The sequence below is a fragment of the Gekko japonicus genome, unplaced genomic scaffold (genome assembly GCF_001447785.1).
Source record: "Gekko japonicus isolate JY-2015 unplaced genomic scaffold, Gekko_japonicus_V1.1 scaffold531, whole genome shotgun sequence".
Classification (NCBI taxonomy): Eukaryota; Metazoa; Chordata; class Lepidosauria; order Squamata; family Gekkonidae; genus Gekko; species Gekko japonicus.
In genome coordinates, this window is record NW_015162494.1 from 127,588 (window position 1) to 151,553 (window position 23,966).

The 23,966-nt window shown below is 44.3% G+C and overlaps 1 protein-coding gene across 2 annotated transcripts in view; it reads left to right on the forward strand.

The window, feature by feature from the left end:
• The window catches only part of TMEM55A (transmembrane protein 55A), a 43,935-nt gene that overhangs the window by 18,344 nt on the left and 1,625 nt on the right, over positions 1 to 23,966 (forward strand). The window contains exons 3-6 of one of the 2 annotated variants that reach the window (XM_015406065.1): positions 1,550 to 1,656; positions 5,234 to 5,357; positions 8,775 to 8,827; positions 21,337 to 21,427. In XM_015406065.1, coding sequence (XP_015261551.1) covers positions 1,550 to 1,656; positions 5,234 to 5,357; positions 8,775 to 8,827; positions 21,337 to 21,427 — 375 coding nt within the window. The remainder of the gene's footprint in view (positions 1 to 1,549; positions 1,657 to 5,233; positions 5,358 to 8,774; positions 8,828 to 21,336; positions 21,428 to 23,966) is intronic. The other variant, XM_015406066.1, reaches the window with a different exon arrangement.

Sequence of the window (23,966 nt, forward strand, 5' to 3'; positions counted from 1 at the left end):
GACCGCTTTCAGGATTGCATCCCTCACATGCCTCTTCGAGACTCTTACGACAATTTCCCCAGGCAGATTATTTTTCTTTATATAGCCGGAATATGATCTGTAAACCACATCCATCTCACTCAGCAACGATTCCGCCTTCATTTCTGTCACTGGGGCTAGTAATTCACTCATCACTTTAAGATTCTCCCCCCTGTTCTCTGGCATGCCCTGGAAGCGAAGAATCATGTTGGCCTTTTCCATTTGCACTTGCAACAGTTGATCTTCCATGGAGATTTGTTTCCTTTCCAGTTTTTGCACTTTTTTCTTCACCTTCTGGGTAGTTGCAGCCACTTCCTTCACCTTCTCAGTATCTTGCTTCATTTTTTGTATCATATCGTTTATCTGGGTTTGTTGTGCAGTAATACTTTGAGTCACTTTAGACATCTGTTCCATGAAGTTATTCAGCTGTTCCAGTAGAGGGCACATATATTCCACTATAGACTTTGCCACCTCGCTGGTAGCTTCCGGTTTCGGGCTCTCAGACCCTTTCGCTTTCAAAAGTTTTTCTCTGTCCTTCTTCCCCACCATCCTTATCGCTTGTTTACTTTCGCAAATTTTGTTAAAGTCTCCGAATGTGCGCTTGACCGCTTAGATTTGCTTTAGTAAGTACTTCTAGGCAGTTTCCTTCGCGTTTTCTTCCGCTCCCCCCCTCAATCGCTCAAAAGTTCATGTGCATGGGAGGCGTCCCTCCCTCGCTCGCCTTTTTCCCGTTCGGTGGGGTGGGGAGCTATCTTTTTCCCTTTAATAAACGCTTCAAAACTGACTCACGTTCATAATTGGTAGTTCGACCTTGCTTTCAGCTTTCATTTCTGCCGCTCGATCTCCTACGCTTGCCCCGGTCAGCGTCACTAAGTCCATTTGGTCTCACAGCACGGAGAACTGTCGGAACGAAGAGGCGCCTCAATTGGGTTTGCTTGGGCCATCAAGGCTCTTATGGGTGTGTGTGTGGGGGGGAATAATGAAAATCCAACAGTGTTGGGCTCCATACCTCACTAAATACTTTTTTTTGAAGATCTGAAGAGCTTGAGCTTGTGTTCTGGGTAGGTGTGGGAAAGGGCTTTGGAGGGCAGAGAGAAAAATTAATTCAGGGCAGATTTGTGTGTGGCATCAATGTTTTAAAAGGAAATGAATTTTGAAAGGAAAACTGTAAGTAAAATAGTTCCAGTGTATTTGAGGTAAAAGACTGATGGTTAGTTTTGGTTGTTGCATAAGAACATATGATCCTTGCTGGACACATTTATTCACTTATAAATTATTCTGTCTACCAGCTAGAGGCTTTCCGGACAGCTAACATCAACTGTTAGCATAGCAAAAAGCATTAAAATTGAAAGAAAAACATATAACTGACCAGGATAAAAATGTAGTTGTAAGACCATTGTAGCAAGCCTGTGCTGTCCACAGACTTGATTCGCTTTATCATTATCTGTTTCATTGTTCAAATACGTCAATATTTTATTCTTTTACAAATCACTACATTATATATGAAATTTATTTTTGTTGTTTTATGCAGCCAATCAAAAACCCTCCTTCAGGGAAAAAGTATGTTAGATGTCCGTGTAATTGTCTTCTTATCTGTAAGGATACATCACGGAGAATAGGATGTCCAAGACCCAATTGGTAAGGGTTGTGAAAGTTACATCTTATTTGTTTTCTTTTCTCACAAAAAATATGTAATGAATGGTGTAAGACTAGCTGTTGTTGTTTTTAATCAATATTTTGTATAAACAGTGTCTTCTAGCCTATGCATATCCAAATCAATCCTTTTAAGGAAGAAAAAAATTACATTCAAATTGGACAGAAGAATATTTATTGTACAAGTGGAGACCCACAAGAAGCTTGTGGGGAGGATGCATCCCTTTCCCCACCTTTCTTCCCTTCCCCCCTTCTCCAGGGTGGTCCCATCATTGACAAATTTTAGACTGTCGCCTAGGGCGCAAGCTTGACAAGGGCGCCACTCTGGCCTGCCTGCCGCCCCACCTTCCCCATTAGGCCCTGGGCCACATGTCCCGGTGGTGGGCTCCCTTTCCCTCGGCCAGCCGGCCTTTTCCCCTCCTCGCCCCGCACAGGAAACAAAGCACCCCAGGGTGTGCCTCCCTTGCTGGCCGGAGCGCCTCCTCCCCCCGCAATTCAGCAGCACCAGGGAGGCGAAGAAACGCACCCCCCCACTACCACCCTAACCCCGGGCCCCTGGGGAGCCTCCAGCCGGCTTCAGCGCCTCTCCAAGGAATGCGAAAGGGAGGGGGAGGTTTCCCACGAGGTTTGAAGCGGCTTTTCCTTGCTGAAGGCAGAAGAGCTGCAGAGGCTTCCCGAAGGGGCGGGGGGTGCACCGTGCAGCTTTCCTGAAGCCTTGAGAGAGCTGTCCTCGCCGCGGTCTCCTCCACACCGTGCCCTGCCCAAAGGGGCTGACGACATCACCCTGCAAGACCCCGATGGGGCTGTGATTGGCACCGGGGGGGAGGGGATTGGAAACTGGCCAGCTGCTACTTGCACATCTGAGCGCTGTCCGGGAGGCCCGGAGCGCCCCAAGAGGAAGGCCTGGGGGGGGGAAGGAGAAGTGACCCTTGGGGTACAGGAGCCAGCCGGGATCTACATGGGGGCGCCTTGGCAGCTGCTGCGGAGGCGCACCAGAAGGTAGCCTCGCCTACTGTACAAAAAACCTGGAGCCGGCCCTGCCCTTCTCTATCAATCTCACTCTTTCTCCCCCCCTTCTCCTCTGACGGTCTCCTTCTCTGACAAACCAACCCCCCTCTTTCTCCCCCCTTCCCTTTTTTCTACAGTCTTATCCCCATCTTTCCCCCCTCCCCTTCTGTCAGTATCCCCCCATCTCTCTTACTCCTCTCTCCCTTCCTTATCTTGGCCTTTTCTTAGCTAATGGGGCTGCCCTTGCTCAGACGGCTGCAGTGGTGCTTCCCAGGGCCCCTGGCAGGACCCCTGGGAGCCATTGTGTTGGCAGCTGAGGTGCATGTGCACAGATAATGTTTATTTTTTGATGAGGTTAAACCCCCAATGCAATTTTTGTAAGTTTTACGATTTTTCTGCAAACCTGGGGGTTCCCCCAAGCTTGGAGAAAAACCTCCTTTCTGTCAGTGTGGGCATGATCTGTGGATTTAGATATCTGCAGATCAGCCAACAGATGGCTGTTAGATATACAGATAGACTTTAATAAAGTCTGCACTGATTTTTTTAAAGAACCCTTTAATTTCTGAGAAAGACTGTCTGATCCATTACAAACAATGAGACATCCATGGAAACCTCCTTTAGTGCACAATTTTATTAAAGGTAAAGGTTCCCTTGCTCGAAAGCCAGTCGAATCCGACTCTAGGGTTGCGGTGCTCATCTCCGTTTCAAAGCCGAAGAGCCAGCGCTGTCCGAAGACATTTCCATGGTCATGTGGCCGGCATGACTAAACACCAAGGGGCACGGAACGCTGTTACCTTCCCACTGAAGTGGTACCTATTTATCTACTTGCAATTTCTTGCTTTCGAACTGCTAGGTTGGTAGGAGCTGGAACTAGAGATGGGAGCTCACTCCATCATGCAGCACCCGGGTCTTGAACTGCTGAACTACTGACCTTCCACAGCCTGCAGTGCAGCGTCTTAACCACTTGAGCCACCGCAGCAATTTTATTTTTATTGCAATTTTATTACAGCATTGTTATTACTCGAAAACGTGGAACAATCCATCATGCTTCCCTTTTCTTAGTCTTTAGACAAACACTTCTTGGTTACTGGGGTTTTGATCTGATGTTCATTTCTTTAACTTGATGTATAAAAGTGATAGAATCATTTGTCAGAAAGACACTAACAGTGCAATCCTATGCTGAGTTACTGTAGCCTAAACCCATTAGCTTTGATTGGCTTAGAATGAAGTAACTCTTCATTGAATTGCACTGTGAGCCTTAAAAGATGTTTAATGCAATAAATCAAAATGAGAAAAAAGTAATTTGGTATTATAATATATCACAGTAAAAATAATTTATGTACAAGTATCTATATATCCACACACTGCCATTAGTAAATCATATGATATATTAATAAAGAAACAATAGGATTGTGTGCTGGGCTTCCAGCCAAAACTGATGCAAAGGGGCATCTCATCCACTTTGTTCCTGTAGTGGTAGCCTCCCCATTTTATTGAGGCACTGAGGTACAGTACAGCTCTGTTCAGTGCAGGATTCCCCCAACCAACACCATTTTTGGCCCCACAATTTATTAACTATTGGCCACGGTGCTACTCAATACTGAAAAAAAGTTTCATGCTAGAGCAGAATGTAGATTTATGTAGCAAGTGCAAAAGTTTCATAGCACTATCCAAAGCAGCGATTGAAGTCAGTGGGCTTAGAAGGGTATAACTCTTCTTAGGATTGTATTGTTGGCGATGTACTGCAAACATTGCCATTGTAGTCTGTGCGGCAACTGAAATTTCAAGCCTGGAGGACTGCCAGGGAAATGACTTCTAGAATGTGTAGTCAATCTGGGTATCATAAAGATAGTTGGTTCCATTCTGGACTGAGACTAGGCAAGATTATATCTTTATTGGACCAACTTGTGTTGGTTCCATTGCATCCAGGCTTTTAAGTTACTCTGAATTTCTATTGTTTGAAAATATACGTACACCTACATCAGGGGTCTCCAACAGTGTTCCTGTGGGTACCATGCCACCCTCTGTCACCTTTCCTAGTGCCCATCAAGTGTTTCTAGAAAGTGGGTAGAAAGTAGGGCTTCTGATTGGCTACCGGAGATCTGATTGGCTGGGCAGCTTAAAATAATGGTGTTCCAGTAGCAGCTGCCACCACAATGTTGGTTTTACTCTCTCCCACCCTTTCCAAAACTGTATTTTTTTAAATTGTCCCTCTTCCCCCCCTGCACTTAGGCTTCTTCTCTGTGGGTGGCTCCACCTCCTGTGGCAGCCATTTTGTGGCTGTGCCCATCATTCCATGTCAGAATTCCAAAAGGGCCTGCAGACTCAAAAAGGTTGGGAGCCCCAACCTACGCTGACAACAGTTGTCAAAGGAAACTATCCATAGCCCCTCACCCATGTTGTGTCTTGAAATGTTGCTTGGTATTTTGTATTACAGTGGTCCTTCTTCAAGTGGGCCAAATTGGAATGATCTTTGCAGAAGACATTTAGCTACAGAGAAATCATTTAGGGTATTGCATAGATAATGGCATAAGCTTTTTTTGTCTTCCTACAGTAGACGCATCATTAATCTTGGTCCAGTTATGCTGATTCCAGAGGAGCAACCAGCACAGCCAGCAATACCTGTTCAGCCAGAAGGCACTAGAGTGGTGTGTGGGCATTGTGGAAATACATTCTTGGTAAGCATAGCCAACAGGTTCCATGCAAAGGACCAAACCTCCTCCCTTTCTAAGTGAGCCCTGCAGCTATTGAAAAGACAGAAACAGCTGTGAAGAGGCATTTGTGTGGGCCAGAGCTATGTTCTCAAGTATTGACTTTGAGTTGCTAAGATATTTACCCCAGGTTTCAGGTTTCTTTTTTAAACAATCATTGTCCAGGGGTACAGAGTTGTTCATGCCACATACATTTGGTCCAAGTTTATAATTAAAAATGTGTTTCATCTAAGAATCTGTTTGTTTTCTTTGACACAGTTCACATTCCATGTCTATGATAGTTAAGATTCAGTTTGTTTCCCTAAAATTAGCTCATGCTTCTGATAACCTTCTTCAGTCATTCTCTCCTCTTGAGGCTAATCTCTTGGAAAAATACTGCAGACAGGAGGTTTGATGGGATGATCTTGATAAAGGAACTGCAGGTCTGGTTTCAACCAGACACAGTGCCTTCCTTGTCTTATGACTGACTTAATAATTTCAGTGGGAAACTAAATAAGCCTTTGTCAAGTTGTCAAGCCAAGGAACTAAAGGGAATCAGCACCAGTATATGGACAAGAAAGTGGATAAAGGGCTTAGTGTAAATCAAATTGAAGATAAGAAACTCTTAATTCTTATGGGTACCTCAGTGTCTATTCAGCTCTTCAAACTCTCCCTTGCCCCAAATACGAAAGGTGTGATTTATTTCCTCTTCATATATTTCAGTTGAACTGCAGGAGGAAAAAAACTCTATGATTTTGCAGCCTACAAGATTGGTAACTGAACCCTGTGTTTTCTGAATTTGACTGTTTGATTTTTATGTCGTCATTTAGATTTTCCCATTTAAAAATCTATCCGGAATTATGAGTTTTGGTTCTTGAAGGTAGAGTTTGTTTCACCAGCTTGTCTGGACAGCTCTTTTATTGCATTTCATACAAAGGTTTCTGTCTGCTGATGCTTACAGTATTCCCCTTGAAGTCTGTGGGATTATTTTGGATAAGAGTTTTGAGGATTGAAGCCCAGTATGGCCAGATGAGGCCACCCCAAGTTAGTGAGCCACCTTTCCTCTCCATAAGAGCCAAGCTAGTAAGCACCTTCTTATGCAGCCGAACATGGATGAATCTGAGGCAGCACTGTGGTCAAAAGAAGTAGAGCCAAGATGGTGCTAGTGTGCTCTTGGGAGTGTTAAGGATGCAGGTTTATACCCAAGCATTCTTGATTTGACTCATTCTTTCTCCCCGTCCTGTCTCCCCCCTCTCTTTCCCAAAGGAAACAACTGCTGTTCTCAGTCTATCTTAATTAAACCAACTCTGTCACCACAGGGGTACATCTCTTGACTAGGAGCACTGCTGAATGCTATGTACCTGGGGTGCAGGATCTGAAGAGATGCACCCAAGAGACTGAGTACGAGTGGAATATTTTACATGGCACTCTCCCCAGTCCATGCCCAACGTTCCTTTTGTATTTTGAAAAACCACGTGAGAAGCCTGCTTGGGTACATAAACCTGATTATGAACCATATGGAATGGGTAAAGAGCAAGAAATTCAGGCTAATCCTTTCGAGTAGTAAATTAATATTGAAATATTTTTGACATTATCAAGAGCCTGCATGTGAATTGCAAGCAATTCAGCCAATCCTGGCTATAGAATCAGGCCAATCCTTTCGAGTAGTAAATTAACATTGAAATATTCTTGACATTACCAAGAGCCTGAATGTGAATTCCAAGCAATTCAGCCAATCTGGCTACAGAATAAGAGTTGGAGGAACTATACAGGCCATCTAGTCTAACACCCTGGCTCAATGCAGGAGCAGCTTAAAACATCCCTGCCAAGTATTTGTCCAGCCACTGCTTGAAAACTGCCAGTGAGAGGGAGCTCACCACCTCCTTAAGCAGATGTTTCCACTCCTGAACTACTCTTACTGTAACCCCCCCCCCAATTTCCAACAAGTACCTACCCTCTTCTGCCAACAGGAACAGCTCTGTGCCCTCCTCTAAGTGACTGCTTTTCAAATACTTAAAGAGAGTGATCATGTCCCCCCTCAACCTTCTCTTCTCTAGACTGAACATTATCAAGTCCCTCAGCCTTTTCTTGTAGGGCTTGGTCTCCAAGCCTGATCATCCTTGTCACTCTCTTCTGTACCCCCTCCATTCTATCCACATCTTCTTTGAAGTGAGGCCTCCAGAATGGCACTCAGTACTCCAGCTGAGGCCTGACCAATATGCGGGACATATTTTAGGAAAGGCGTGGGAACAATCTCCTTCCTCCCATTGTTTACAACCACATGAGATTATGCCTCAGGAATATCAATGAGTCTGGTAACTCTCTGGCTCTGCGTGTCTAGTGGCTATTTTAATTTTTTATTTATTTACGTTATTTATACTCTGGTTTTCTTGCTGAGACTCAAGGCAGTGAGTGTAAGTCAATGCAGTCAACAGGATGGGAGACCTAGTAAGCAATCTAATAGGATTGTGGAAATCTAAAACTGAGTAAAAATCTAAAAGGGAAACAAAGCAGAAGTATTAACATGACATGGTAATGCAGGGATTACATAGCAAAATAATACAAACATCAACAGACTCCTTGGTTGCAGTTTTCTTACAAAGGCAATTCGAAGGGAGATTAGAGAGACTGCTGAATTGCAACTGATAATGAAGCCTCCTGCATCCTGACAATGCATCCTCCTGGGCTGAATCGGGACCTAGGTTTCCTGTCTCATTACTAATGCTGGTTTCTCCATGCTACTACTGCTCTGCATATCATACCTAATCCAATGACATCTGCTATTGTCATTTGGCATCTGAAATCACTCCACTCTCCAAGATACAAGGACTTGCATTCTAGCTGTATCTGAAGAAGTGAGCAGTAACTTATGAAAGCTCATGCTCTGCCACAAATTTTGTTAGTCTTTAAGGTGTTACTGGATTCTTGCTCTTTTTTACTGATCTAAACTGATCTCCCACCACTGGAATATGAAAGGGTCTAAATGTACATTTTAAACTTATCTCTATACTAACAGTAAACAATTTTTAGCCAGAAATTATGAACAGGCCATGAACAGGCCATTTATGAACAATGCATTTAGTGGCTGATCTTCCTTCATTTTAAAATGAGGGCAACTGCCATATAAATGACATCAGATTGCTGCTGCCATTTGTAACCATAGCTTGTATTATTTCAGTCTTGTAATTTGTAAGTCATGGGAAATGGTTTTATATGGAAATCCCAAACCACAAAGTGTGCTGATACTGTGTCCAAAAGGGCATCCCAGTGACGGAAGAAAACGAGAATCAAAATATTTTGCTGTGATCCCCTGTGACATTTAACATGAAGTAGAATATTCACACTGGTATTTTTTTCAGCTTTCTCTCTCTACCCCCCCTCCTTTTTTCTTTTCTTTTTTTACAGTGGATGGAACTAAGGTTTAACACTTTGGCAAAGTGTCCACATTGCAAAAAAATGTAAGTTCCAACAAGTGCTACTGCTGATGCATGTATTTTTAGGACTACATTAAATTCATTCATTAGGTCTTACTAAAGGGCAAGTATTTGTTTTCTACAGCTGAAAAATATTGATAATGAAGGTCGCTTGACCTTTCTTTCTGCTTTCCTCCAGTTCCCAAGTCAAGAGCTTTTGAAAATTCTTACTTGATTGCAGTTGCTTGGATAATCATTAAAAGGAAAGGAAAGCTGAAATTAACAAGCCTGTATTATAAACCTATTTTATTGTGTTATATTCAATAGAAATATTTTAAGACAGAAATATCTTAAAGGGGGGGACAGTGGAGTAGCAAATAAGCCGTTTGGTTGTTGATATGAAAAATATGCCTGGTTTTTCTTCTGTGTGAAGACTTAAGGGGTTGATCTAGTGATCCACTCTTGGGAACGAGGCCCCCCCCCCCCCCCCCGCAGTCCCTTACAACACTGAGAAAGTTGATTCCTTGGGTGATGGAACCCTTGAGAAGCAATAGCCATCTGGGACAATGGGCAGTACTGAGGAGGGAGAAGGCTGCAAAACTGTTCCCTTCTCTTTAGTCAGCAGAACTGTGCTGATGGAAAAACAGAGAGGGCAGTTTTGCTCCCTTCCATCTCCTTACTAACCCTCATGGCTGTTGCTTCAGGTGGGTCTTCTCTCACCCTGTAGCCCCGATGCGCTGCTTTACTCATGGGCAGCCCTAAATAGCTGGGCACCCCACTCCTGGCCTGAAACACAGAGCTAGCCAAAAGCTCTGCAAAAGGGTCTCCATTTTCAGGTGACACAAGGCAGCCCTCTAAGGCTACCTTCAACCTCCCCCTCCACCCAGCAGAGGTGTGCATATAGAATAACAGTGGGTTCCTCCAGGTACAGTGTCTACATTTCTAAAGACTATTCAGAGGCCACCTGGCACACAGCTCCTCTGTCCCCAAACCCTCAAGTAACCCTTTTGTGTGACCTGTATAACCATGTGGAAATCCCTTGTCTCCACCACTGTCTTTCCTACTCCATCCCTCAGGATACCGAGAAAAACGAATCAAACATTCAAATGCTTAGCAATCCTTCCTGACACTAAGCAGGCAATCATTTCCCACCTTTTGTCTGAACCTGGGAACCTATTCAAACTGCCTTGGCATTAGTGGTCATCAAACCCATTCAGCTAGCTCCAGTAGAACTACCCAGCACCTGGTTAATCCCATCAACACTACTGTGAATCCAGACTCTGCCCCTCTGAAACCACACTGGTCACACTTAGCTCTTGCCCCTCCTGGCGTCACACCCCTGGGACTCTTCCCTGTTCCAGGTAATCTTTTGTCTTCACCTGGGACAAGCCCCTCAAGGCCTCCCATTGGTTCACATTGTTTTCCCATGTCTGTATCCTCCAAAACACATGGCCATTAAGGTGTGTCACTCTGAGTGAGGCAGCCTACAGCAGAGAAGCACCCCCAAACCCCACAGTTTGGGTCCCCTCCCTTTCTAGCCATGGACCCCTGCACATCTGGATAGGTATAGTATTACCCTAATCTCCCCACCCCTCTGTCTGTCTGCTAACTTCTTTTTATATCTCCTTGTATGTTTGCAATCCTTGATTTGAGTGTAAATACCTAAATCATTATTTTCCCCTAATACAATCCACTTCTTTTACCATTTGGACTGGTTATTGACTCAATAAGGGGTCTTAAAGGGACTATCTTCGTAAAAATTGATAGCGGATCCGCGCTTACTACCCCACCTCTCGCTGAGGCCTATCATTTGACTAAATTTCCCCTGAAACTAAAATCAGCTATTCAGCTTTTAAATTAAAGCTGGTAGGGGTAACAACCCTGGAGAGTCAACTTTGTCAGGGTCAGAAGGGACTACGGGGTGTAGAAGATTTGCAGCTTCAGTGTCCTCCACTGATGGATTGCTGGTGGATCCAACACAAATTCACTATCTGTCAATGTTTTAAATGATGTTGTGATGTTTTGATAGGACAGTTATCAGACAATACTGATATAACTGAGTATTTCTTGAAGGTAAATAACTGCTTTAGAACCAAAAAGAAGCTTCTAAAGTCAAAGAAGAAGGAACTTTTCTGGAATGGTAGTCATATACTCATTTTAGCCGTACCAGTTGACATTAAATACAGTAAAGGCTTTGTCATCTGGGGAATAGGGGTTGATGGTTAATCAAATGTGCTGGGTACTCGAACTTAGTGCTCTACCCTGGCTCCTACCCAGAGGAAGCAGCAGCAGTCAAACCCCACCCCATTGCTAACCCCTACCCTAAGCTTGGCAGGACCCTTCCTTGGAGCAATCTTTTTGCAACAGGCAGGCTGGCTGTCCAGAGCACCTGAACAATATTAGCACTTTGGTGAGGGTATACTTGTGGTGGCTGTGAAATCTATTGGTATGCTGATAGAAGACTCAAGACAGCAAGCTAATGGAAAGAGCAGCAAAGATGGGAGGGGTGTAGCAAACCTGCAGCCTGAATGAAAATACTTTTTTGAGAGAGATGAGTGAGTGCTGTAGCTCTCTCCACATTTTGTAGCCATTATGGGGAAACGGACAAAAAGAAAGCAGGAAACTGGAGTACATACTCCATTCTTGGTAACTATATTTACTTCAATTCTTTCTGCATCAAGTACAGATACAGAATCCTAACCAAGTTTAGACACACCCCATTAAATTCACTATTTCAGAGTATATCAGGAGATTAGCACAGTTACGGAACTTTTAGTCATTCCGTAATTAGTTGAAGTTGATTTTTAAAACATCTGGGAATGGATACAGGTGTGCCATTTGAATTCTTTTTGTAAGGGTCAACTAGTGTTGCTGTAGGGGGACGTTTGTCCCCAGTGAAGCCTAAAATTTCAAGCACACTTGTCAGCAGATGTTTTTATTTGTACTTCATCTTTCCTCCAAGGAGCTCATGTGATATACATGGAATCCCTTACTCCTATTTATGCTCCCAACAATCCTACGAAGTAACTCAACTTGAAAGAGAATAACTAGCCCAGGTGCACCTAGTGAGCTTCGTGGGTGAGCATGAAACTGGGTCTTTTGGTTCTAAGACCAAATATTCCATCTACTGCAACACAGTAATTCTTTATTTAAGGTATCCAGTTTAATCCTTCATTTTTTACTTCGTGTGTGTTGGCTGACTTGATGAGTTTAAAACAAGTACGTGGTGTCGTCTGTATTAAAGAAGCATGGCATTCAGTTATATGCACCCAAAGATGTACTACTGTAGTAAATGTTATTTGACATTTGTCTCTATGTGACTATTGGTGTGGCCTGTAACTAAATGCAGCTCATATTGTGATACACAGTTCTTGGATTTAATTCTCGTGCATTTTAATCCCACCCTTCTTTGAATAAGATCATTATGATGTAAACATGGTTCTTCTTTCCTCATTTTATCCTCACAACAAGCCTATAGGGTAGGAGAGGCAGAAAAAAAAATGACTGGCCCAAGATACTCCAGGGAACTTCATGGCATCTTGGGGGTTTCAGCTCAGGTCCTAGTCCAGCACTTTAACCCCAGCACCAAAATGGCTGTTAAACTGCTTAAACTGCGTTTGGTAACACATTTAAGAGAAAAGTAACTTCACTGAACTAGTTTTAGCATGCAGTGTTTGTCTGGTTTGACATCAGTAAGATAAATGAGTGAACCCTAATCCTTTCAGTTGAATAGGTTTGTTTGAAAGAAATGCATGGCCTGGAATTAGGGAAGGGAATAAAATATTCGTTCTTTCGTATAAATAGCATAATATATATTCACATTTTTCTAAATGGAAATAGTCATCTCCTTGAAAAAAAAAAATCACATGTAAAACAGCTTTAAATATCCGTGGAATTCTCAGATCACCCTTTTGACAGAAGCTTCTTAATTACAGTGATGTCAGGACCAGTAGAAAGCTTTGAACACCAGCCTGAAAGCCTCAATAAGCAGAGCACAACTGAGTTTGTCTTTGCCTTTTCAGTTTGAGTGCTTGGGAATTCTTTACTGTAGAAAAGCTCCTTAAGTCAGTCCATTTGAAGGTATTCCAGTAAGAATTTTTTTTTTTTATTCTAGTCACACGCTAGTCATGTGGACTCTTCCTGAACTTTTAGTTAATTTGAGCCTTAGGGTTTCTGGTTGATCACATGGTAGTTTAGTGGTTTCTTCGCTCTATTCTGAATTTTATTTGGACATATATAACTAATATCATTAAATAAATGACTACAGCTGTCTCTCTGTGTCTTGGCCCTCAGTGTGGTATAAAGCTCACACTTTGAAACACAAATTGTGTTTAGCATTGACAAGTTTACATTGCTGTTATGTATTCAGAATTGCCTGGGGAAACAGAGGAGACTACACCCTTCAATTATTTTCTTCCCACTTTAGTTCATGCATTTTGTCAAATACTAGAGATCCACCTCTCCTTTTCACACATGCTTCAGTTTTTACAGCATTCAATGAAAAGAGCTACTTCGGCTGATTATTTTCCTTTTATGGACTTATGATACAGACTTTCTTCAACTTCTTGTAGAATAATGACATACAGCCTCTCTTATTTCACAGATATTAATAGTACAAGTATAGTTCATTTATTGCTAATTTGCTTTGTCAAAGTATATAACGCTATTAAATGCAACAAAGTATATAATGCTATTAAAAGCAACAAATGAATAAAATAACACCTATGCATTTGAATACCCACCCTCCCTGTCCTTTGGCTACTGAAGTCTAGTCAATTCACCACAACATCGATGTTCCCAGAACATTGTTAATATACTGATGAAGATACTGAGCCCGTTCGCGGGGAGGGCAGGGTATAAATGTAATAAAATAAATAAATAAAAATGAATGAGGCTCCTGACTTTGAGCTTCAGCAAGTCTCCAAAGAAAGGGAGTGGGTAAGGATGCTTTTGTGGTGCCATTTCTCTGTGCTCTTCCAGGTATATGGTAAACACAGGGGGTATTCTTTCAAGTGCTCTTAAAAAAAAAGTCACTAATAACCAGTGGTGTGCTCACTACTGGGCCTCACAAAATTTAAGCATGGACAACATTCTATGTTCTGCTTTTTAAAAAATTCAATCACAATTCTCTACTAAGTGAAACCAAGTTCTGTAATTCTATGAATTATGTAAATTATCATATTTTTCTTATTTTTGAAGAAAATGGTCTGGAACCAACATAATAAAGTGAAAACTTATTTCTGTACTAGATACCCCATTCTGCTTTTTATGAAATAGCAGAACTCATACAGACTTGCTAACAGCTTTCCCTTATAGCCATTATTCCCATTTCAGGATAATAAAAAATACTATGGGAAATTAATTCCAAAGTTGTTCTACTCAGAGAGCTTTTATTCTGACCAATCCTTCCTTTCCCCCAGTTTGATAGATGGGAGGTAACATTCACCTGTGATTTATTATTTGTTGTACATACTAAAGGCCAAGTTCAGTACTGTAAATTAATGATAAACTAATCACTATGCATTTTTTTAGACTAAATACCATGAAATGTTGTCTTGAACCCAGGGTGGGGAGGGGGATTGTAAAGTCAGCCTGGTATGGACAGCAAGTGATAATACTGAGATGGTAGGGAATGAACAGCTTGACTAACATACGCTCCCTTCTTCCAGAGACTGTCTCAGAAATTAGTACTGTATTTGTTATTGGTCTGCTTATATGGTCTGAATCCCCCCACCCCAATCAAGCACTAACATGTTCAGATAACATCCCAGAAAGTATGTTTTGGGTTGGAGATTTACAAGATTGTTTCAGAATGTGCACTGCCACTTCGGTTAAGGGAAGTGATAACAGGATGCTACTATTGACATATTAGGTTTGAGGGCTGACAAGATGGAAGGAAAAGATGTGGCATGAGTGCTCTTGCTCCATCTTGTCATCTGCTCAATGTGAACAAGAGCAGGAAGAGGTGCCAGTTCAGTTTTCCTCCAGTTAGTGCATATTAATGTCATATCAGGAGTAAACAAAACAGCTGCTGTTTATATCGTGCTCAAGGATGAGCATGTTGATGAGTTGCCGAATCGGAGAGAGGAAATACACAGGTAGGGAGAGAGAGCAGAGAAGGAGGGAGAGCTGGGGAGGCCTTGTGAGGCCTGGCTGACGCATGATGGGGCCGGGCTGCTGGGGGCCCCAGTGTAGCTACGGGCCTGATGTTGACCTCGCTTGTATCACTGTTTAGTGATTGTGGTGGGAACTGCATTGGCCTAACCGACTCCAGTGTAGAATTCTGGAATGCATCAGCCTATTAGAATAAACAAGTTGCTTACCTGTAACTGATGATCTTCGAGTAGTCATCTGTGCATTCACACCTCTGGGATATAGCGCGCCTGCACTGACCCCGATCGGTATAACGGAAAGCAAAAGAGATTTTCGTGCCTGCTCCCCAGTCATGTGCCGGGCTCCACTGCACATGACTAGGGGAGGGGCACGACGATCCCGCCAGTTTCTTCTGACTGCTGCCCTCAGTCTCTAAAGAAAGGAGAGGACTGAAAGCAGAGGGGAAAGAGGGCGGGTGGTGTGAATGCACAGATGACGACTCAGAGATCATCAGTTACAGGTAAGCAACCTGTTTATCTTCTTCGTGGTCTCTGTGCATCACACTTCTGGAAGTCTAGCAAGCAGTACACACCTACCTGGAAGAGGGAGCTGAAGGTCCTAGATCTGCACTGCCTGCAACACCGCTCAACCAACTATGGAACGCTGATGAAGACGTACATTGAGGGCATAGTGCTTCACAAATGTGTGAGGAGTAGCCCAAGTCGCAGCATTTCAGATATCCTCAAGCGATGCACCTTGTAGGAAGGCTGTTGATGAAGCCACCGCCCGGGTGGAACTCTTCGCCAAAGAGTAGCAAAGCTTAATAGTCTCCACGATCCATTTGGACAGATGTTGGGACGATAGCTTCTTCCCTTGGGTAGGTGAAGCATAAGAAACAAACAGGGCCGGTGACTTTCGAAAGGGCCAAGTTCTATTCAGATAAAAGAGCAAAGCCCTTTTAACGTCCAACGAATGGGGCCGACATTCTCTGTCAGTTTTCGGGGACGGGAAGAACACTGGGAGAACAATGTCTGCTTGTAGATGAAACTCTGAAACCACTTTTGGTAAGAGAGAAACATCTGGAGCCAACATGACTCCACTATGATGGAAACTCAGGTGGGGGGATCACAGTGAAGGGCTGACAGCTCGCTCACTCTCCTGGCGGAGGTGACAGCGACCAGAAAGGCTGTCTTCCAGAACAAAAGCTGCAGACTACAAGTAGCCATCAGCTCAAAGGGACTGCTCATGAATCTCGCGAACACCAGAGGTAAGTCCCAGGCCGGCGTGGGGCCGTGTGATGAAGAGGTGGGGTAGACCTTTTAAGAACTTTTTGGTCTGAGAGTGGGAGAAAACAGAATGACCATCGATGGGTGGATGATTAGCCGAAATGGCAGCTAAGTACACCTTCAAGGAAGCACAGTTAAGGCCCAAGTCCAAACGGGACAACAAAAAACCCAAAGATCGCCATCAGGTCCGATGGGTGGTGGTGGTAATCCTGACAAAGTCAGGTAGGACAGGAATTTCTTCCACTTCCCATCATAAGACGTTCGAGGAGATGATTTATGACAGTTCAATAGGACATGCTCTATCCTGTCTCTAACTGTCAAAAGAGGATTCTCCAAGCTGTGAGCTTGAGACGCTGCACATCGTGATGCAGTATCTGTCCCTTCCCTGCAAGGAGGCGATCCGCAGCTGGGGGGAAGTGGATGAAGGAGCCCTTGGATAGATGAAGCAGAAGGGAGAACTAGTGTTGCCGGGGCCACCAGGGAGTGACCAGAAGACAACGTGGTTTCTCCTGCATCACCTTGACGAGTACTCTGGAGATCAGAGGAATCAGAGGAAAAAGGAACACGTACAGGTGTGACCACGGGATGAGGAGATAGCGGATCGGTCCCCGCTCTGAAGCAGAACAGACATCATTTCCTGTTCTGGCATGTTGCGAACACGTCCACCTCTGGACGGCCCCAGAGATGAAAAATCGGTTGGAGGTAGCTCCAGTTGAGCTCCCACTTATGGCCCGACGCACCTCCTCTGCTCAGGAAGTCCGCTTGTACGTTCAGAGTTCCTGGAAGATGGGCGGCTCTCAGGAACATGCTCCACAACTGGCATTCATCCCATATGTCCAGGGCCAGCCAGCACAGTGCTCTGGAAATCGTGCCTCCCTGCCTGTTGATATAACACGGGGCCGCGGTGTTGTCGGTGAGGACAGTGACCACCTGATGGGCCACCAGGTGTCAGAAAGATCTGAGTGCAATACTGCATGGCCAGCAACTCGAGGAAATTGATGTGATGGTGGGCTACATGGGACTCCCATTGAGCCCCAATGCAAAGCCCCTTGAGATGTGCACCCAAGCCCACAGAGACGCGTCTGTTGTCAACGTCATTGTAGAAGTGGGTGGGTGGAACAGCGCTCCTGCCAAGATATTCAAAGGGTCTGTCCACCCACGTAGGGAACAATACCTTCAGTGGGAGGACAAGTCGAAGGGACTGAGGTTGTCGTTGTGGATGAAATTTCTGGAAGAACCACAGTTGCAGTGGCCACATGTGGAGTCTGGCAAAGACAATCACAATGGTGGTAACCACCATCAAGCCCAATAGCTATTGAATTTGTTTTGCAGTGGCACTTCCCGTCCTGTGGAAGAGGTCCACTAAATAGACAATGTCCCATGCTCTCTGAGGAGGGAGAAATGCTTTGCACAGTAGAGAGTCCAGAATCACTCCTATAAATTGCACCCGCGTGGCAGGGAGGAGCATTGACTTTTTTAGGCTTACCTTGAGGCCCAGAGATTCCAGGGTGGTCAAGATCAGTTCAATGTGGTTGAGTAGGGATGTCTTGGAGTTCGCTACCAGCAACCAACCATCGATGTATGGGAAAATTTGAACGCCCTTTAAACAGAGGTATGCTATGATAACAACCATAATCTTTGTGAAAAGCCTTGGGGCTGTGGATAGCCCAAAAGGGAGAGCATTGTATTGGAAATGTCTGTTTCCTACCATGAAATGGAGGAACATATGGCGGGAAGGGTGAATGGAGACATGGAAATAAGCATTCTTGAGGTCCAATGTCACCATCCACGCCCCTCAATTCAGGAGTGGAAGAATGGTTTGTAACATCATCCTGAATTTTTTGTAAATGATGAAACAGTTCAAGTTTCTGAGGTCCATTATGGAGCGGAGGCCTCCATTCTTCTTTGGGACCGTAAAGTAGCGAGAATAGAACTCCTCTTGGTGTTGAGCTACAGGCACCGGTTCTATGGCATCCTTTTGAAGAAGGGTTTGCACTTCCGCCAATAGAACAGCTGAAGTAGGGATGACAACAAAATGAGCAGCCGAAGGAAGTTGGGAAAATTCTATGAGGTACCCCGCCTTGATAATTTGCTTGTCAGGGTCCTTAGGTTACACAACACAGACGTTATAAGTTTCCAGGAGGACAGGAACATAGACAGGTGGGTGTGAGACACTTGGAAGATGCTTGTCAGGGTCCTTAGGTTACGCAACACAGGGCTTCACGAGAAGATAACTGTTTATTGGTAAATCCAGTACTAGAGACACGTGTACAGCTTATTTTAGGAATGGCCGCCAATACTAGGGCCTCTGACTTATACTAGAATCAAACATCCCCCCTGTAAGCATGAGCCAATGGATACATCTCACGCATGCGGGCGAAGCAAGCAGGCAAAGCAAAAGCCGTTAACTTTCCCAGCCAAGAAAAACTGCAGCTGGAGCATCTACAAGGTCAAGCATAATATAGCAAACAGTTGGTGAGCCAAGGAGAGCTGAGACAGAAAACGGGAGGCACCCCTCCACATTCCAAACCTATGACAGGGTTACCTGACAAGGCTGACGTCAAAGATTCTGCTTAGAAACTTTAGGAGCTTTCGCTCTGGATAGGGAAGCAGGTGAAAACTTAGATTTTCACCCATAAGGTCGAGAAGAGCTGCCAGGGGAACATTCCCAGTGTGGCTCAGGAAAGGATTTTGATGATCTACGGGACCACTGCTTGGACCAAGTTTTCCCCTTAGTATATTTAGCACCTGAAGTGACTCCCAGGTTACGAGACATTTTGATGCTTTTACCGAGCTCTTGAAGCACGGTATCGGTAGTGGAGCTAAAGAGCCCTTGAAGGGAAGATCCTCAACAATAGTCTTGGTGTCTGGCTGCAATGCCGAGGAGCACAGCCAGGCATGACGCCGCAGGGCAAACAAGGAAGTGAGGGTCTTTGCCGCGACATCTAACGTATGCTTGGAAGCATTGAGTTGTTGTTTTGCCAGAAGCATGCCTTCCTTCTGGATATGTCTGGCTTGGAGATTGATATCATCCTGGAGAGCAGCGATAAACTCTGACATCTGCTCCCATAAGGCATACTGTTATTGGCCCATACAGGCAGCATAAATGGAGGTTTTAATGCCCATCGCACCGGCCGTGTAGAACTTTCTGCCGAAGGAGTCAAGTTTCCTACCTTCCCTATCGGAAAGGGAAGAATGGCTGCGTTTGCCTTTAGCAGAAGAAGTCACCACAACGGAATTCGGTTTCGGGTGGATAAAAAGGAACTCTGCTCCAGTCTCTTGCACCTTATACATATGCTCTATCTGTTTGCTAGAAATAGGGATGGACAAAGGAATGAGACCAGGGAGCCTTGGCAGTCTGTAGCAAGACCAAAGTCATGGGGAGAGCGACTGCCGTCAAGGTGTCCATCTGGACAATATCAAAAACTGAGTCCGTAACTGCCAGTGGTGGTTGAACTGTAGGCAAGGCTAGGCTGTTAGCCATTCGCTTAACAAAGTCCCCATAAGATTTAACGTCCTCCGATAGAGAAATTGGAAGATCATCTCCCACTTGCTGTGGAGGGGAAGGCTCATTTGGTGGGGGGCGCAGACCCTCCGAACCCGACTGAGAAGAATCGGAGGAACTGGAACGGTTCGAAAGTTTGGAAAATGACATTTGGAGGATCGGTGTTGACAGCACCGGCTCCGACGGTTCCTTGAGTTTTTTGATGCCGACGCCTGTAGAGCGGGACGCTTAGCACTCTGTTGCGACCGGCGAGGTTCAATAAACTCCGGTGCCGGGGGAGGGTCTCGATACCGAGAGCAGGGAGGAAGAAGAGTGGCAGTCCCAGTCTGGAGGGTGCGGGGGAAGCCATGGCATCGCTCCAGTGAAGGGATAAGCACCATACATGTACTGCCACTGCTGCTGGTCTCAGGCAGGAGGGGGCTGAAAGAATCCCGTAAGTCAATCCCGATCATCGGGGCCGAACAGTGGCAGAGGGGGAACAGCGTTCGCCCCTTGCTCTAGATGCAGGCTCTCGACACCGGGGGAGCGAGGAACCTGGGTCAAGTCCATGTCCTGATCAGAATCAATGGACTGGGTGGGGCAAAGAGAAGGCGACTTAGGTGCACCTTGTAGCTGCCCACAGCCAAGCAAATCAAGTGAAGCGGCTCTGGATGTCGTGGCTACCTCAGCTCGGTGAGGAGTCCACAGAGTTTTGCTGAGAGAGCCTTTCTTGTGCTTCTTACACTTGATAGGCCGATCGTCCTTGCCCTCATGTTTTTTTGGGTTTTTTTGAGGGAGTATGGGCTTTGGACTGCGATGCTAGAATCGAGCGTTTCAGCACTGATCGGTCAACATCGCCAAAATTGCTACCGACCGAGGCAGAGAAGATCCTATCAGTGTGGTGGTCAGAAGAGAACTGGCGGGATCATCGTGCCTCTCCCCTAGTCATGCGCAGTGGAGCCCGGCATGTGACTGGGGAGCAGGCGCGAAAATCCCTTTTGCTTTCCATTATACCGGTTGGGGTCAGCGCAAGCGCACTATATCCCAGAGGTGTGATGCACAGAGACCACAAAGAAGATCAGGAGATGGTTAAGATGAGGGAGGTTTGCCCTTGTAGAAAAGATCTGTGTAGTGGAGTGGCTGAGCTAAAAGGCTGTGTGTGTTCCTAGTAGGTAGCAGAGAAAAAGTGGAGGTCCTGCCTCCCCATTTGTGGCCCCTAAACACTGTTATTCAGAGGCATACTTCTTCTGAGCACAGCAGATCCATTTAGTCATAGTTGCTAATAACTACTGATGACGTGTCCTCCATGAATTTTTCTAATCCCCTTTTACAGCAAACTAAGCTAGACATTGCTATCACATTCCTATAGCAGTGAATTCCATAAACTAATTACTCTTTGAATGAAAAAAGTACTTTTTTGTTGTTCTGACCTGAATCTGCTGCTCATCAGCTTCACTGAGTGCCTGCAAATCCTAGCATTATGGAAGAGAAATAAAAAGTTCATATTCTCCACCAGTGAAAATGAATGCAAAGAATTCATTCAGTTTCACTGCAGTTTTCCTTAGCAATCCTTCACCCATTTGTCATTTTAGGGCCCATTTCCTGTATCAGGTGCATTTAAAGAAATATTTCTGAATTCCATGTCAAACCTTTGTGTTTAATTTTTGTCCTGCTGTACTGTTTGTTTTCAGCTCTTCTGTTGGATGTGCACTCCCACGAAGACGCTGCTGTGCATATATTACCATTGGAATGATATTTATCTTCATTGGAGTTGGATTAACTGTGAGTGGCATGATTACTTGTATGCTGCAGTTAAACAAAGCCAGCAGTATTTTTGTAGCTAGCTAGTCATTTTTAAACTTCTGGGAATCTTTAGTGTACTGATAATGTATCCTAAAAATAAAGAATTTGCAAATACCCATCAAAATATATTTTAAAAACACTTCACTTACCCTTCAGATTCTTTAGGTTATTCTGCAGAAACAATCTTTAAGAATAAACATGGGAAAGCAGCTGTTCTGTATTGATGTGAAACACCTCTTCCCATGGCCCAAACACGTGTTGGCAGCTACCAGTATCCTTAGATATGGGTCTGCCCCAATCATATCTAGATCAGGAGGAGGGGTGCAATTTGAAAAGTCCAGAGTATGTGGGCTCTTCAGGTACATGCAGCCACTTCCCCATGTCCCTTTCTCCCACTAAAGACTGTGAGGGTATAACTAAGGGGCGGGGGTTCTTCTATCCCTATCCCCATGCCCTCCATGTAAAACATCATGTTTAAATACATGATATAGTGATCTCACCCTCTTCCCTCCCTCACACACAGGATTCCCCCCCCCTTCCTTCTTGCTGAGCAGCCATTTTATCTTTTTTCTTCTTATTTGTCTATGGCTGTCCCATCCAGTCACTTTATTCTATATATTTTGATGCTGGCCCAACCCAGGGAACTGAGGAAAGAGACAAAATCTTACATTCTACTTCTGAAATGGCACACAAGGGGCTTTGGAAAGTGCCAAATAAACAAAATATTTTATTTAACTTAGAAGAGAAAAGGTCAGATAGAATCAAGTGTAGGATGTATGAGGTGAACAGATTATAAAAACTGAGGTAACTTTGTTATCACAGGTGGGTAGCCATGTTGGTCTGAATCAGCAGAACAAATTTTGAGTCCAGTGGCATCTTTAAGACCAACAAAGTTGCATGCACACAAAAATTTATACCTTGAATAAAACTTTGTTTGTCTTAAGGTGCCACTGGACTTGAATTTTGTTTTGTTATCACACTAACCCCAGATAATTTGTTGCCAACGAGTGCTTCTGTTATTCAACAAGGTCTTTAAAACTTTGAGGAGAGAGGCTTTCTTCTCAGTTTCTCCTTAAATACTCTAGCATAAGTTTCTGAGTTTCACCAACTTTTAGTCTAGAAGGCAGGAACATACAACCAAGTTCCCAAAATCCTTCTATATACACAGACCAGGGATCACTCCCCCCCCCCAAGAGCTATTTCCCTTTTCACTGAGCAGGGATTACTTCTCTTCACTAGAACCAATTTCCCTTTTTGGCTTGAATGGGGAACCTCCTTGATACACTCACTCCTTATGCCCCTTTCCCACTGCACAGTCAGAGCTAAACTGTCTCTTCAACGGCCAGTTCCCAACTGTCATTTCTTAACTAACACTCTCCACAGAATTCCATTTGAACAGCCTGTCACTCAAAGGTTCTCAGACTCTGTTAGGCATTAGCCCTTGACAGTCCATCTCATATGACTCTGATGCTATCAATCTGGTTTCTGCTGCAGCCTCCACGCTTCTCCACAGCCACCATTCCCCTTATGCCACCAAGGGCTTTTATGAAATTTTGTGAAATTTGGAAATTGATATATTGCTATAGCATTACATTATTATAATGATCTATCATCTCTTCTAAATTCCCAGCTTTCATTTGTAAAAACAGTAAATTTTTTACTCCCTTTCTTGTGTAAATATAATGGAAAAATGGATGATTGGGGATAATGTATGCATGTTCCATAAAACCCACTCTCATTTGGATACCAAACTGGAGTAAAATCTCCATCTGACAGCTGCCTCTCTTGCTCTTGCTGATGTCAACTGTAACAAAGGAAGCAGCATGCTGGCACATAGGGAAAAATGCAAGTCCTGGTTTCCTAAACTTCCACTAATCCTGAACAGTTACACAGATTTATCTCTGCATATTTTGTCTTCAACAGTAGTAGGAATGTGCTGCTCTAATGTAGGCTCCTGTCCCATGCACTTATCTGTTAATAAATACCACTGAACTCTGTATATACAACCATATGATCAGTTTGCAAATACATTACTTAAAAAACCCAATCTTTATTGATGGTACTAGTCACTTTGAATGTTTGTTTTTGTTCCTCTTAAAGACAATATAGCAAGGATAGCAAAATTCCACATAAAACAGTTGGAATGTTATAATGGATGATATTTCCCCCCATAGACTTGAAATTAGAGCAATGACAAGTGGGGACTGCAAGGGCTTGTTGGGGGGGGCTCGTCCCCCCCCCACTATTCTATTTCCTGAAAACCTCCATACCTTCTCCCCATTTGCTGCTTCTTTTTCCCACCCATCAACCAACCTACCTTTATCCCACCCCATCTTCAACTTTCCCTCCTTCTGGCAGCCTCTCCCTGGGAAAAGTCTGGACAAGTTGTGCACTGCTGGCTATTGTGCCCAGATGGATGGTGGGAACTCACAAGACTTGCATAGGGCACCTCATTTTCCCCATATCCCCTTCCCCACCCTATTTCCATCTTCTTGCACCCTTCATATCCTAACCTTTC